The following is a 16,382-nucleotide window of genomic DNA, read 5'->3' as shown; positions in this document are numbered from 1 at the left end:
TGGTCTTTGCGGCCGGAATATCAGTGACTGATATTGCAATGGAAGCAGTGCCATGGTCAGATCACTTTGCCCTTAAGGCCCGTATGGAGGTGTCACCCAAAACCCGTTTAGGCGGAGAGCGTATTTTAGCTCACCCGCGGAGCCTGATGGACCCGGAACGGTTCCTAACGGCTCTACGGGATACCTGGTCCGCTGGCGATTCCCTGGATGATCTGGTAGAGTCCTGGAACGATGGACTCTCCAGGGCCATCGAGGAGATCGCACCCAGGCGCCCTCTGCGCCCCCGCCCGAAACCGTCGCCTTGGTTTAACCGGGAGCTGCGGCAACAAAAGCGGGGGCTCAGACGACTAGAGAGGCAATGGCGGCGTACTCGAGACGAAGCGACCCGAGCATCTTATAGAGAGAGTTTGAAGGCCTATGAGGTGGCAATCAAATCCGCAAAGAGAGTATTCTTTGCGGCTAAGATTGCGTCCGCAACTTCGCGCCCGGCACAATTATTTGATGTAATTAGAGGACTTACAACGCTGCCGCAAGGCAGGTTAAATTCTATTGAATTGGAAATTGGCTGTGAGGCTTTTGCGAAATTCTTTGCGGATAAAGTCGCGTCACTCCGCCCCGACCCCCCTGCCAGTTTGGAGACAGTTAGCGAACCTGAGGCCCCGAGCCTGTCTTCGGATTATATTCTGGATGGCTTTGGCCCCCTCAGTCTGGAGGAAGTTGACAGGATTCTCGTATCTGCTCGCCCAACAACTTGTAAATTAGACCCATGCCCTTCCTGGCTTATTAAATCTTGCCAGGGGGATCTTAGATATCCCGTGCGGGATATCATAAATAGATCCCTAATGGAAGGGCATTTTCCAACGCCACTCAAAGAGGCTGTGGTCCGACCCCTCCTAAAAAAGCCATCTTTAGATCCGGCCCAATTGACACACTATCGGCCGGTTTCAAATTTGCCCTTTTTGGGCAAACTTATTGAGAGGGCAGTGGCGACGCAGTTACAGACTTTCCTGGAGGACACTTCCGTCCTTGACCCATTTCAGTCCGGCTTTCGCCCGGGACACGGGACGGAGACAGTGTTGGTTGCCCTGGTGGATGACCTTCAACGGCATCTGGATCGGGGTGGCTCGGCGGTGCTGATGTTGTTGGACCTGTCGGCTGCGTTCGACACGGTCGACCATCGGCTACTGACGTGCCGCCTCGCCAACGCGGGGATTCAGGGGTTGGCCTTACAGTGGCTTTCCTCTTTCCTGGAAGGTCGGGGACAAAGGGTCGCAATTGGGGGGGAGCTATCCCGGAGGCGCACACTCGATTGTGGTGTGCCCCAGGGGCCTCTTGCCCAGATTGCCCGAAGGTATGGGCTGGGATGTCACCAGTATGCTGATGACACCCAGCTCTATCTACTGATGGATGGCCAGCCTGTCTGCGCCCCGGAAAATCTTGACCAGGCATTACGGGCCGTGGCTGAGTGGCTCAGACTGAGTGGGCTGAAGCTAAATCCTACGAAGACAGAGGTCCTTTGCTTGGGTCGCCGTGGCCCGGGGAGGGGGATCTCCCTACCGGCTTTTGACGGTGCGCCGCTGATGGCGGCGGACAGGGTCAAGAGCTTGGGGGTGCTGTTGGAGCCTTCCTTAAAGATGGAGGCTCAGATAGCAGCCGCTGCCAAGTCCGCATTTTTTCATCTTAGGCGGGCAAGGCAGCTGGCCCCCTTTCTGGAACGCGACGACCTAGCAACAGTGATCCATGCTACGGTCACCTCAAGGTTGGACTACTGCAATGCCCTCTACATGGGGCTGCCCTTGTCTCGGACCCGGAAACTGCAGCTGGTGCAGAATGCCGCGGCCCGGCTGCTATTGGGTCTCCCAAAGTGGGGACACATCCGGCCGGGTCTCCGGACTCTGCACTGGCTTCCAGTAATATACCGAGTCCGGTACAAGGTGCTGGTTATTACCTTTAAAGCCCTATATGGCCTGGGACCTGCCTACCTGAAGGACCGTCTTTCCCCACATGTTCCCCAGAGAGCACTGAGGTCAGGAACACAAAATCTCCTCACTATCCCCGGGCCAAAAGAAGCCCGTCTGAAAGCCACCAGGGAAAGGGCTTTCTCCATTATGGCCCCCGTATGGTGGAATCAGCTGCCGGAAGAGGTGAGGGCCCTGCGGGACTTGGTGCAGTTCCGCAGGGCTTGTAAGACGACCCTCTTCCGGCTAGCCTATACCTAGCTATGATGACAACTGATGTAACTGGCCAGCCATCTGTTTACAGGAAATTGAAATATTCTGTTTTAAAGTTTTAACTGTTTAAATATTTAATTGTTTTATACTTAATATTGTTTAAATTTTATGTTTGATTAAATTGTTGGAAGCCGCCCTGAGCCATTCGTGGGAAGGGCGGGATATAAATCTCAAATAAATAAATAAATAAATAAACTTTATCCTTAGAGAGCCACAGAGTAGACAATATAACCTCGACAGACCAATTGGTCTGACTAAAGATAAGGCACCTTGTGTGTGCTTGTAAATTAGTTTATAACCTCCTGGACAATGTTAAAAAAGAAACTGAAATCATTAAATAGAATAGCTTACCTTTGATATCTCGATGAACTATACCATGTTCATGCAGAACATTGATAGCTGTTGTGATCTGCTTTGTATAGAGCCTAATGACGTGTTCCTGGAGACCCAGCCTTGACACCTCTTCCAGAGTTCCCTCATCACAGTATTCCATGAATATGTACATTTCTTCCTGTAATTTATGAGTAAAGAAGTTTTACTAGGACCTACTGCATCTTCCGTATGCAGAACATTGGATGTTTCAGGAAACTTAAAGTGATTTTTAATTAAATGCATGCACTTGTACATATGGTATCAGGTGTTTTCTACCAACAAGGAATAAACGCTGCAACCATCTGCTGCAATAGACCACAAATAGGGATACTATGTACAACAGGTAAAATAAGTCAACATGATTATACCATCAAACATCACAAGCTATAAACACTTAAAAGGGCAAACGTAATTCTAATATAAATCACATGTCAATTGCTACCACAGGTTATGTATACAACAGATATGATGCCATTTATGGAATTTATTGGACTGGTAACAAAACTATCTGATGTTACAAAACAGGGGCCAAAGATTTAGTACCTTCCTGTCAGCTTGCAGTCTTTGTTATTATTGTGTCTAAATAACCAATATTAACTTACCCTGTGGAGCTCCACACCAAAGTACCGAACCAAGTTAGGGTGTTTAATGCCTTCAAAAATTTTCAGCTCATCTGCAGTTTCTTTTATCGTTTTGTGATCATTTGGTTGAAACCTTATCTGCAAAAGAGAGCGTTCTTCATTACTGCTTCTGCCTATGCAAAGCACTGAATAGCAAAGCAAAACAAATTGGAAAAAAGCCCTATCAGCCACCAACAGGTCTCTTTAGATACTGCCAGTAGGACAGAAAAGCAAATTATTCCTCAAGACAATTTTATTGTACTGAAAACGACTTTTCAAGTTCAAGGTGATTTCCGAAGTGATATTAAAATAAGAAATAATAATAAAAAGACAACAATCTCTAAATCTCCTTCACATAAGATGCCACCCCCAAAGTCCCCTTAGTCATCTATACTTGTGGCCATCACTACATCCTGGCAGTGAGTTCCAAAATTTGAAATGCCTAGTTCACAGACAACAAAATTATGCACGATTGCAAGATGAAAGGACTTTCCCCTAAAAGCATGAGTCATTTTTAAAAGCAAATCCAGAACATTTCATGAGTACAGTACTTACTTCTTTCATAGCCATCAATTCACCAGTGTCAACACTGATACAGGTATACACTTTCCCATACTGACCTTCTCCTGCAAAATTACAAGAATAGTGCTCTAAGTACCCTGAAAATATAATTCAAGATTCTGGCAGAATGAACCAAGATTAGTGTCTGATCTATCCCTGTAAATACTACATGTGGATGGCCAATTCCAAAGCAATTTTCCCCAGGTTTATGAATTAATGTGATTGATTTTCTAAAAATGAAAATGGTATTTTGTATCACTACACTGAAACTGGCTCAGTGTGCTACCGTTTAGGTTATACAGAACCTTCTTTATAAAGATGGAAAGTTTTCAGGGACAATGTAATAGCATGAACTGTATTATATGCTACACAATGCGAATATGGCTATTATCATCCACATATTTATCTGGAAGCGAGTTCTATTGAAATCAAGGCATCAATGAACAACCTTCCTCTTCAAACAGCTAAGAAAGATTGTCTTCTTGTTCTGATTAAAGCTGTTGAATAGCATTAAAGTTACGTATCTTTTGTAAATAGGTGACCCAACAAAAAGATAGTTATATTTAGTTCTCAGATGAAATTATCACCAATGAAACAATACATTAAGACTTTAGGTAAGTAACATCTATGTTGCTACTTGCTAGTCCTTCCAAACACACTTTTTCCTTTGGATGAAGTCCCCCAAGAACATCCCGTATAAAGCAAAAGCTTAATTCTATTCATTAACAGTAATATGCCTGTGACTTGGAAACTAAAACTAGGTGATGTATATGCTCTATTTTTCTTAATGGAAATAACACTGAGTAGCAAAAAAAATGCATGGATTCAAAAAGTTTATTTTCTGTAACTGCATGAACAGAATACTTGTTATTTCTAATTGCTAACTGTTATTCACAAGCTGTAAATAGTTAGAAACTACCATAACATACAGAGCTTAACGTAAGAAAAGTCCTGTTTCTTCGAAGAGTGGTCTATCTTGTCCAGGATTCTGTTTCACACAATGCCCAACCACTTGCCCTGCCCTGGACAGCCAACAAATAGGACATAGAAGGTAAGGTCCTCCCTGATGTTGCTCCCAGCACTGGGTTTTAGAGGTTTACTGCCTCTGGATATGGGGTTCCCTTTTCTCACCGTGGACAGTAGCCATTGATGGGCCTATTCTTTATCAATCTGCTAATCCCCTTGTGGCCATCACTACATCCTGGCAGTGAGTTCCAAAATTTAAGTGAACATACAAAGCAGAATTTTGAACAGTTTATTTTAAAAAAACAACACATTCCAGTTCTGATTAAGGAAATCAATAAACAGAATCAAGCTTCCACATGCACATCAATCATGAACTACAGGTGTAAATTGGATGCCATTTGGCAGGCACACTGAAAAATGGATGTCATCTGTCTGCACTAGAGTAATTTAAATGTGCTGTGCAACAGAACACATTGTCTAATCAACCTTTTACCCTACTAGGAATGTGCAGAATACAGGTTTTTGAATGTTGATAGTTAAGGCAGGGAAACAGCTTCTAGGATATTTGGCAGTGGTCAGCATTAATATAACTTAAGACTCAGTTTACCATAAGTACTTACCAATTTTGTTTCCTCTTTGCCACTTAAAAGTCACCTTTCTTAAGCCTACGTGCATGACATTATCATAAGATTTGGGGGTGTCACAAACTTGGCCAATGATATTTTTTCGCCTCATTTCTCGGTACCTTTTTTCTTCAAACAGCTGAATTGATTTCTGAACTGCTTCCATGGGGCCCTGCCTGGAGGCAGAGTCTAAAAGCAGGAAGAAAAGGCTAGAATTGTGAACAAGTTCCATTATATCAACATTTGTTTCTTGTGAACTTATGCTACTAAAATAGGATACAAAGCCATTAATGAAACACTTCAGGACTCCACCTACAATTTCCATGAGCACAAGGATTTCCATCCATGAAAGTATGATTTCTTGGCATCCCCACCTCCTGCAGCAACCCAAAATGTTCCCCAAATGCTGTTCATCAGGAGCAAACTGAAGGTCTGCCACAGGAGGGGGAAATCAGTGAAAATTGCTCCTTACACTGGCAAATTATTCCTTATACTCAGATTACCTGGAACGGCAGGGAAGGTCTGTTAGAAGTAGAAGCTGATTTGCAAAATCATACTCAGAATAGCCTGGTAAGAGCTTGTATCCTACATTTCAAGTTGCACTGGTTTGAAGTGGGCAGTTTTTTCCTTTATACATAACAAGGTACTTGTTTGAATACAGATGGACTTCCCATTCACCCCTGTTCTTGGGACAGCCTGGTGGCAAATTCATTTATGACATGGTACTAAAGCATTAATTGTACCACCCCATTTTCAGACACCATGGCCTTTGGCTGAATTTGCCTCAAAGATAAACTTGCCATGTGACAGAACAGGCTTTTTCTGAACTGGAAAAGTTCAGGGGAACAAAGGTATTTTGATTGTGTCTTATGATCTATTAGTAAATGTCAGAGCTTGCAGATATTCTCTATCATACTATCAAAGTGTTAGGACATCTGCAAAGACCAAGGACAGACGCATGCTGCTTGTTTACTGGCCACCTAGTTCCCCAGTGGGCACCCTCTCTGAGTTGGCAGAAGTGCTCTCAGATGTGGTGCTGGAAACATCCAGGACTGATTGTTTGGCTGTGACACCTTTGTAAAGTTTTTGCTGATAAAACAACACAAATATACTCTAATCTGTGTTCTGATTGCAATACAGGCCAAAAAGAATTGCCTAACACTTCAACTGATTTTCTTATGGGCCATTTTGACCCAGTTACTGTGATAGGTGTTGAAAGGATTCTGGGATCTGTGAAAGTCACCACTTGTGCACTGCATCCCTGCCCATCCGGGCTGCCAAAGTCATGTAAGAACCACATAAATGGCCCCATGATGTACATAATTAATTAGTTTCTAATTCATGGCACCTTCTCTCAACCTCTCAAAGAGGCAATTATCTGTCCAGTTCTTTTTTTAAAAAAAAATCCCTACAGAAAAATGACGCTGCCAATTATCACCCAGTCTCCAATTTGCCTTTTCTAGGTGAAGTGACCAAGAGAACAATCAGAGGCCATCTCCAGGGCTTTCTGGATAACTCATGTGCACTGGCCCTACTAGGTCTAGTGTCAGGCCAGGCTATGGGACAGAGACAACCCTCGTGGCCTTATTAGTTTACCTCTACCTGAATGTAGGGGGGGGGGGTGGAAACCATGCTTCTTTGCTACTCCTATTGTACCTATGTACAGTCTTGTATACAGTAGATTATGCTATCCTGTTGAGGTATTTGGAGGCAGAACTAGTAACCAGGGAATGTGCCTCAGGTGACCTTAAATTGTTCCTCATGGATCAGAATCAAAAGATTGTCACTGGAGACCAGTTATCTTCAGTGCAGGAAATGGGATTCCAGAGGGCGCAATCTTATTCCCTATGTTATTCAATTTCTACTTTAAGAGAAATAATTTGTAACTTTGGAACTGGATGTCATCAATATGCAGATGACACTAAGCTCTGTACCTCTGATGATGTGGATGAGCTCCTGCCTGACTGCTGTGGTCAAATGGTTAAAAGTGAAAAAACTGAAACATTTCAGAGAGTTCTGAGAGAGAGCAGAGAATAAGTGATATAAGCTGGCGAAGTTGCTGAGAATTTCTGAGTTTGTGTGACTGCTGAAAATTCTGAGTTTGTGGTTGCTGGGGAACTGCTGCCTGTTTGGTTTGAGTGGGCTGAAGGTGAAGGTGATTATTGCTGATTTATTAGGAGTGGCTGTGTTCCCCCCCCTCTTTGCATTATTAAGCTGAGCCTTGCCAAAGGCGCGAGCCGAAGGGCGAGAGCTAAAGGGCTCTTGGCCTGGGGGCTGTGTAAGGACCAGAAGCCCAGATCGCTAATTTCCTTGTGCTCCCAGTAATGTAAGTTGACCCTCCAGAAGGGGAGCCACATAAACAAACAGGATTTAAAGGGGACTGTATATTTTTTTAAAAGGCTATCATGAAGGTAGAATGCCAGCAGGGGGGTGAGGGCTTTCCAGTGTTTTGCACTGAGTGTCACATGTGTGACTATCTGCCCACAGAACAGAAGTCTTGGGTGTGTTCTCGATGCAAGGAGCTCCTGGTCCTCAGGGAATGAGTTCGTACCCTCGAGGCCGAGGTGACTGACCTGGAGAAGCAGAGACAGTCAGTTAGGCACTTGGGGAAGATTCTCGGGGACGTATTAGATGAGCCCCGCTCCGAACGTGGCAGCCCCGTTGCTGCCAGGGAGCATGAGGGTCGAGAAGGAACATGGCACTGTGCTGAGGATAAGGGGAATACACCCTCAGAAGGGACCTCTTCTTCAGTTGGTGAGCGGGAATCCTTTTGCGCCAAGGAACCATCCCTGGGCAGGGAGAGAGGAGGGGTCTTGGTAGTTGGTGATTCGATCCTTAGGCAAGTAGACAGCTGGGTAGGAAAACCGGGTACTGACTGTATGGTGACTTGCCTGCCTGGTGCGAAGATCGTGGACATTACACATGTAGTAGATAGGCTGATAGACAGTGCTGGGGAGGAGCCAGTGGTTGGCACCAATGATGTGGGGAAATGCAGTCGTGAGGTCCTGGAGGAAAAATTTAAGTTGCTAGGCAGGAGACTTACGGCCAGGACCACCAAGGTAGCCTTCTCAGAAGTGCTACCTGTACCACGTGCAGGGCTGGAGAGACAGGCACAAATTAGAAGTCTCAATGTGTGGATGAGATGATGGTGTAAGGAGGAAAGGTTTAAATTTGTTAGGCACTGGGATGCTTTCTGGAACAAGCGGGAGCTGTACAAAAGAGACGGTCTCCACTTGTCCCCAGACGGAACCAGGCTGCTGGTGCTTAAAATCAAAAAGGTGGCAGAGCAGTTTTTAAACGAAATCTTAGGGGAAAGCCGACAGGAGATGAAATGTCTCTGATTTGGGAGGACTCATCTCAAAGAGATGAAGGGTTAGCTGTTACTTTTCTACCAGGTTATGGATCAGAGTTGTCCACTGAGATGGTGACAAACAGTATGGAGTGTCTGCCAATGTCTCGAGGTGGCAGGAGGAAGGTTGCGAGCCTAACTTGCCTGGGAAATTATAGATGTTTGTATACAAATACTAAAAGTGTTCAAAGTAAAATTGGTGAGTTGGAATGTTTAGTGTTGGGGGAAAACATAGACATTGTGGGAATTTCAGAAACTTGGTGGAATGAAGAGAATCAGTGGGACACGGTGATTCCTGGATATAAGTTATATCGGAAGGATAGGGAAGGAAGGGTTAGAGGTGGGGTGGCTCTGTATGTCAGAGAGGGTATACGGTCCAGTAAGACTGAGGTCAAAGAATTAGATTCCCTTCTAGAAATGCTTTGGGTTAAAATAGAGGGCCCAAAAGGAAATTTAACTATGGGAGTTAGTTATCGCCCACCAAATCAAAAGATAGAGGACGATTATAATACGATGGAAGGATTAAAGATAGCGGCTAAATGGAAAAACTGTGTCATAATAGGTGATTTTAACTACCCGCAGATTGATTGGGTCAATATGTGTTCAGGTCGAGAGAAAGAGACTGAGTTTCTAGATGCTCTCAATGACTGTGCTATGGAGCAGATGGTCTCAGAACCTACCAGGGGTGGCGCGATCCTAGATTTGGTCCTAAGTAATGCCCAAGACTTGGTGAGAGATGTAAAAGTGATCGCACCGCTTGGGAGCAGTGACCATAAAGTTATTGATTTCACCATTTGTATAAGTAGAGAGTTGCCTCAAAAGACCAGCACGACCACGTTTAACTTTAAAAGGGGTAAATTCTCTGAGATGAGGAGGCATGTGAAGAGGAAACTGAAAGGAAAGGTAAATACAGTCAAAACCCTTGGGGAAGCTTGGAGGCTATTTAAAACTACAATCCTAGAAGCTCAGATAAAATATATACCACAAGTTAGGAAAGGCACAAACAGGTATAAGAAAAGGCCTGCATGGTTAACAAACGAAGTAATGGAAGCTGTAAACGTTAAGAAGGACTCGTTTAAGCTAGTCCAAGCGAGATTAATAAAAGGAAACACAGGCTGTGGCAAATCAAATGCAAGACTGTGATCAGGCAGGCAAAAAGGGACTATGAGCAGCATATTGCAAAAAACATAAAGACGAACAATAAAAATATCTTCAAATATATTAGAAGCAGGAAACCAGCCAGGGAGGCAGTGGGGCCCTTGGATGACCAAGGGGTAAAAGGATTACTGAAGGAGGATAGGGAAATGGCTGAGAAGCTGAATGCATTTTTTGCCTCCGTCTTCACTGTGGAAGATGAGAAGTTTTTGCCTGCTCCAGAACCACTTATTTTGGAAGGGGTGTTGAAAGACCTGAGTCAGACTGATGTGACGAGAGGAGGTCCTATAACTGATAGACAAATTAAAAACTAATACGTCACCAGTTCCCGATGGCATACATCCAAGAGTTCTGAAAGAACTCAAAGTTGAACTTGTGGATCTCCTGACAAAAATATGTAATCTTTCATTGAAATCTGCCTCCGTTCCTGAGGACTGGAAGGCAGCAAATGTCACCCCCATCTTTAAAAAGGGTTCCAGAGGAGATCCGGGAAATTACAGGCCAGTCAGTCTGACTTCAATACCGGGAAAGTTGGTAGAAACCATTATCAAGGAGAGAATGAGTAGGCACACTGATGAACACAAGTTATTGAGGAAGACTCAGCATGGGTTCTGTAAGGAAAGATCTTGCCTCACTAACCTGTTAACGGTTCTTTGAGGGGGTGAACAAACATGTGGACAAAGCAGACCCAATAGATGTTGTTTACCTTGACTTCCAGAAAGCTTTTGATAAAGTTCCTCATCAAAGGCTCCTTAGTAAGCTCGAGAGTCATGGAGTTAAAGGACAGGTCCTCTTGTGGATCAAAAACTGGCTAATTAATAGGAAGCAAAGAGTGAGTATAAATGGGCAGTCTTCGCAGTGGAGGACGGTAAGCAGTGGGGTGCCGCAGGGCTCAGTAATGGGTCCCATGCTCTTTAACTTGTTCATAAATGATTTGGAGTTGGGAGTAAGCAGTGAAGTGGCCAAGTATGCAGATGACACTAAATTGTTCAGGGTAGTGAAAATCAGAGAAGATTGTGAGGCACTCAAAAAGAAATCTGTTGAGGCTGGGTGAGTGAGCGTCAACGTGGCAGATGAGGTTCAATGTGACCAAGTGCAAAGTAATGCACATTGGGGCCAAAAATCCCAGCTACAAATACAAGTTGATGTGAACTGGCAGAGACTGACCAAGAGAGAGATCTTGGGGTTGTGGTAGATAACTCACTGAAAATGTCAAGACAGTGTGCGATTGCAATAAAAAAGGCCAATGCCATGCTGGGAATTATTAGGAAGGGAATTGAAAACAAATCAGCCAGTATCATAATGCTCCTATATAAATCGATGGTGCGGTCTCATTTGGAATACTGTGTACAATTCTGGTCACTGCACCTCAAAAAGCTTTATCTGCTTATGGACGACCGGCCGGTCTGCGCCTCACAAAATCTGGACCGGGCACTACAGGCTGTGGCTGGGTGGCTCAAGCAGAGCGGGCTGAGGCTAAATCCGGCGAAGACAGAGGTCCTTTGCTTGGGTCGTCGGGGTCTGGGAAGGGAAATACCCCTTCCGGTTTTTGACGGTGCGCCGCTGATTGCGATGCACAGAGTCAGGAGCCTGGGGGTACTTCTGGAGCCTTCCTTAACAATGGAGGCCCAGTTAGCAGCCACTGCCAAGTCCGCATTTTTCTATCTTAGGCGGGCAAGGCAGTTGGCTCCCTTCCTGGAGCACGACGATTTAGCAACGGTGATCCATGCTACGGTCACCTCGAGGTTGGACTACTGCAATGCCCTCTACATGGGGCTGCCCCTGTGCCGAACCCGGAAATTGCAGCTGGTGCAGAACGCCGCCGCCCGGTTGTTATTAGGGCTCCCAAGGTGGGAGCACATTCAGCCGGGACTTCGGGCTCTGCACTGGCTGCCAATATGTTACCGAGTCCGGCACAAGGTGCTGGTTATTACCTTTAAAGCCCTATATGGCCTTGGACCTGCCTACTTGAGGGACCGTCTCTTCCCACACGTTCCCCAGCGAGCACTAAGATCAGGAACCCAAAACCTCCTGGTTGTTCCCGGGCCAAAGGAAGCCCGTTTGAAAGTTACAAGGGATAGGGCCTTCTCCGTAATGGCTCCATCTTGGTGGAACCAGCTGCCGGAAGAGGTAAGGGCCCTGCGGGACCTTACCCAATTCCGCAGGGCCTGTAAGACATCCCTCTTCCAGCTGGCCCACAACTAATCGGCACTGAGCATTAAACACCGAATACTGAACATGGAACACTGAACTTGAAACTGATGAGTGTAGCTTTAGGACCGCTGTATGATTTAATGTTCATGTATATTACAAATGTTTAGATTTTTAACTATAAATTATGAAATGTCAATTTTAATGTTTAATTTTATATTTTATGTTAGTTTTATATGTTGTAAGCCGCCCTGAGCCACCTAGTGGGAAGGGCGGGATATAAATCTTAAAATAAATAAATAAACAAACAAACAAACAAATAAATAAAAAGGATATTATAGCATTGGAAAAAGTGCAGAAAAGGGCAACTAGAATGATTAAAGGGTTGGAACACTTTCCTTATGAAGAAAGGTTGAAACACTTGGGGCTCTTTAGCTTGGAGAAACGTCGACTGTGGGGTGACATGATAGAGGTTTACAAGGTTATGCATGGGATGGAGAAGGTAGAGAAAGAAGTACTTTTCTCCCTTTCTCACAATACAAGAACTCGTGGGCATTCGATGAAATTGCTGAGCAGTCGGGTTAAAATGGATAAAAGGAAGTACTTCTTCACCCAAAGGGTGATTAACATGTGGAATTCACTGCCACAGGAGGTGGCAATGGCTACAAGCATAGCCAGCTTCAAGAGGGGTAAGATGATAATATGGAGCAGAGGTCCATCAGTGGCTATTAGCCACAGTGTGGGTGTGTGTGTGTATTGATGGGTTTAAGCTGACCCTGGCTGACTCAGTTAAGAGCCCAAGGGTTATACTGGATCCAGCACTGCTGCTGGAGAAGCAGGTCAATGCTAGGGGTATGCAAGAAAAAAAATTCAATTTTATTCAGATTCAGGTGTTTGGGACCAGAAAATATTTGGTGTGCCCAAATACCCCCAAATACCGGTATCAGGAGTGTACTAGTATTCAAGAAATCTGAATATATTTGGCTCCATATAATGGAGAATTTCACTCACCAAGTTGTGTGAAGCTGACTTGGGAGTGAAGGGGTTTAAACCCCTCTGCTCTCCTCCTGGAGTTGGGCAGCAGCTGCAGCACAACTCTGCCAGAGAAGGGAAGGGGTTTAAACTTTAAAACTCTTCCATTCTCCTCCCTTTGTTTCAGCTGTTTTTCAGATTTCCAAAGTCCAAACCACTACTGTATTGCATTGTGGATGTCCCATTTGTATTATACTGTATAGTGTATTCTATTCTATTGTATATTGGATGTGTTGTATAGTGGATGTTGATTTAAGTTGTCTTGTACAGTATAATCCACCTTGAGTCTCAGTGAGAAAGGCAGACTATAAATGACATAAATAAAGAATTGCAGATTTATACCGCGCTCTTCTCTCTGAATCAGAGACTCAGAGCGGCTTACAATCTCCTATATCTTCTCCCCCGACAACAGACACCCTGTGAGGTGAGTGGGGCTGAGAGGGTTCTCACAGCAGCTGCCCTTTCAAGGACAACCTCTGCCAGAGCTATGGCTAACCCAAGGCCATTCCAGCAGGTGCAAGTGGAGGAGTGGGGAATCAAACCGGGTTCTTCCAGAAGAGTCCATGCACTTAACCACTACACCAAACTGGCTTTCTCCATTGCCACATCCATTCATATCGACCAAGATACAAATCTTGTCTTGATTGCTACCCTTTGTACTTGTCAACAGTTTATAATAATTTGTATTTAGAGAATTCCCAAAATAGTGCCTAATACCAATAGTTACTTCTTTTAGCAAAGTAACTACTTCCCATTCCTTACCTTTGGTCTGACTGATGAGAGTTCGAAGTTCCCAGCTTCTTCGGGCTGACCCACTAGAATCTCCTTTTGGATAAGATGGCTCTGTAAGAATAAAGTGCTATGATAAACATTGGCCCCAAACGAGTTGCAACATAATCTTTCATCCACTGTTTTAATGGTTCCTACTGGGAAAGACAGAAGGCAAAAGAAGAATGGGCTGGCTGGACAGCATTACCAATGTAACTAACACAAATTTGAGCAGACTTCGGAAGATGGTGGAAGACAGGAGGACCTGGCATGACTTTGTCCATGGGGTTGCAAAGAGTCGGACTCGACTGTGCGACTGAACAACAGCAAATATATATTTTAAATATATATTAAATATCTTCAAAATTATGAAAGGCTTTACAATGGTACATGATATTCACAATGAAGAAATCAGCCTTAAAAGACTTACAATCTAGAGAGAAATCAAAGTTGTCCATAAGAGTAGAAACAGATCTGAAAGGGGGGGGGGGGCTGCAATAAAAGCCAGGTGTTGAGCCCCTCACCACTCGACAGTGCTATAGAGTACTCGTTCTATAAATATTTAAAGCTATCCAGAAAAACAAAACTATACATGAGACAATTATTCAGAACAGATTAAAAGCAGAAGGGTCTTTTCAAATAAAAAGAAAAACAACATAAAGCTTGCAATATTATAACTTAATCCATAAGTGATATCTGGAACACATAATTTCCTGATCAATCATATAAAACCATCCAAATCATCTAAATGAGGCCAAGTTCAAAAATAATTTATGCACCACACAGTACAGCTTCCAGGATATCTTCCAGTTGTCACTTGTATTTATCAGTGAAAAACTAGCTTATGAATTAAAAAAAGATACATTCCTGCGCAATTACTGTGGTCTCCATAAAAGGTGTCTGAATCATGGCAAAGAATATCTGTACTTCTAGTCCATATATGACTATCACAAGTATGAATTCTAATGACATTTATATGCAGCCACATGTGTTAAAGCTCACTGGTTTCATACATAAATTCTCACTTTCTGAAACCTGTGGAACCAAAAAGAATGGAAGGAGTAGATGTGGAGATGGCAAAGTTTTGGACTGGATTTGACATATGGTCTTCTATGGAGGTATATATGCTCTTCCAACGTTAATATTTTATAAAAATTTACAAACGTAAGTTATATGCAAGAGCACTTCCCTTATCAATCATCCAATGATCTCATGGGAAGCAACTGTCAATGCTGCACAAATATACTCTTCTTGAATGTTTATGTATATAGGAAAAACATACTTCTACACTCTAAGCATCTGTCCCACAAACTGGGTGCTGCTTCTATCACCAAAAAATGGTCTTTTGGGGTCATATACTAAAGGCAAGATTTGTTCTGTATATTATATTTTATTAGTATGTGGTATGTGGTACATTTTTACCTCATTCATCTTCCAAGAGTTCAGGGCATTCTACATTATCTTCCATATTTTAATTTAATTTAATTTGCAATTTATACCGCACCCCATCCTGCAAGGATAATGCCAGACAAATTTGGCAAAGTCGCATTTTGAAGCAAAATAATAAAATGTTGTAAGAATACCACTTATAACAATTTGCAACATGTTATCACAGTGACAAAGGTAATCACCTTCACGTTCCTCAGTGGGACTGGAGTGGCGGCTCAATGACCTAAACTGCAACTCAGCAGCTATTGAAGCCAGTCGATCATTTTCGGGGACACTGGAACCTCTGTATTAAAAAACACACACCACTGCTGCATTAGATAGAACTTTAACTCTCCCCTTTTCTAGTGTATTAAGGCACTTGAAGTTTCAAATACATGGAAGCAACTATGACTGGTCATGTTAACGAAAGCGGCGGGGAGGGGGGGAGAGGAGTAAAAATGATATAGATCTTTGTAGTGACTATCCCAAGCAATAGGAATTTGGTTTTTTTAGACAAAACTGCTACTACTATTAGGATAGATAAATACCCAGGCACCATCAGAAGCCTATCTTAGGCTACATTTTGGGGAAGTGGACCATAAGTCCTTTGGGAGTAGCCATAGCTCAATTACTCTAAATGAAGTGGTATCAGAGACAACAAGGGGGAATAACAAGGACTTTACAAGTTCCAGGAGCGAGAAAGAACATAAGTGAGAAAGAGAGCAATGAAAAAACAGAAAGAATCTGGTGGAATGCCAGAACATTATATTTCTGAAATCCATTAAATCCTATGAAACTGTTCCTTGTGTTTCTCTCAGGCCACTGCAGAGGCTTTCCTCTGCTGCAGCACTCATTTCTGCTGCTACAAGCATTTCTATGCCTGTAAGGGCTCCATGGGAAAAAAAGAAGTGACATCCTAGCAGCAGAGGAAGAAAAGCACAGCAGCCAGAGAGAAGCATGGGAGCCAAGACTCTGTACAAAGAGATAATTAACGGAAAATATTTTTAATGTTCTGGATCCAAATGCTTTACGTTTGCTGTTTTTTACTTATCTATAATACAGGGAACTTGAAAGAAGAGTAAATAATGAACTATGGTAGCATTTGTGCACTGCGCACTTGACATAT

At 43.6% G+C, this 16,382-nt stretch overlaps 1 protein-coding gene across 4 annotated transcripts in view; it reads right to left on the bottom strand.

The window, feature by feature from the left end:
* The window catches only part of MAP3K4 (mitogen-activated protein kinase kinase kinase 4), a 98,824-nt gene that overhangs the window by 22,722 nt on the left and 59,720 nt on the right, over positions 1-16,382 (bottom strand). For all 4 annotated transcript variants that reach the window (XM_060241877.1, XM_060241885.1, XM_060241894.1 and 1 more), the window contains 6 exons: positions 15,460-15,560; positions 13,823-13,903; positions 5,371-5,562; positions 3,779-3,849; positions 3,206-3,322; positions 2,583-2,742 (listed from right to left, as the gene is read on the bottom strand). In XM_060241877.1, coding sequence (XP_060097860.1) covers positions 2,583-2,742; positions 3,206-3,322; positions 3,779-3,849; positions 5,371-5,562; positions 13,823-13,903; positions 15,460-15,560 — 722 coding nt within the window. The remainder of the gene's footprint in view (positions 1-2,582; positions 2,743-3,205; positions 3,323-3,778; positions 3,850-5,370; positions 5,563-13,822; positions 13,904-15,459; positions 15,561-16,382) is intronic.

This window comes from Heteronotia binoei, chromosome 1 (genome assembly GCF_032191835.1).
Source record: "Heteronotia binoei isolate CCM8104 ecotype False Entrance Well chromosome 1, APGP_CSIRO_Hbin_v1, whole genome shotgun sequence".
Taxonomy (NCBI): domain Eukaryota; kingdom Metazoa; phylum Chordata; class Lepidosauria; order Squamata; family Gekkonidae; genus Heteronotia; species Heteronotia binoei.
The sequence above is the reverse complement of the archived record's forward strand: the minus strand, read 5'-3'. Positions and strand labels throughout refer to the sequence as shown.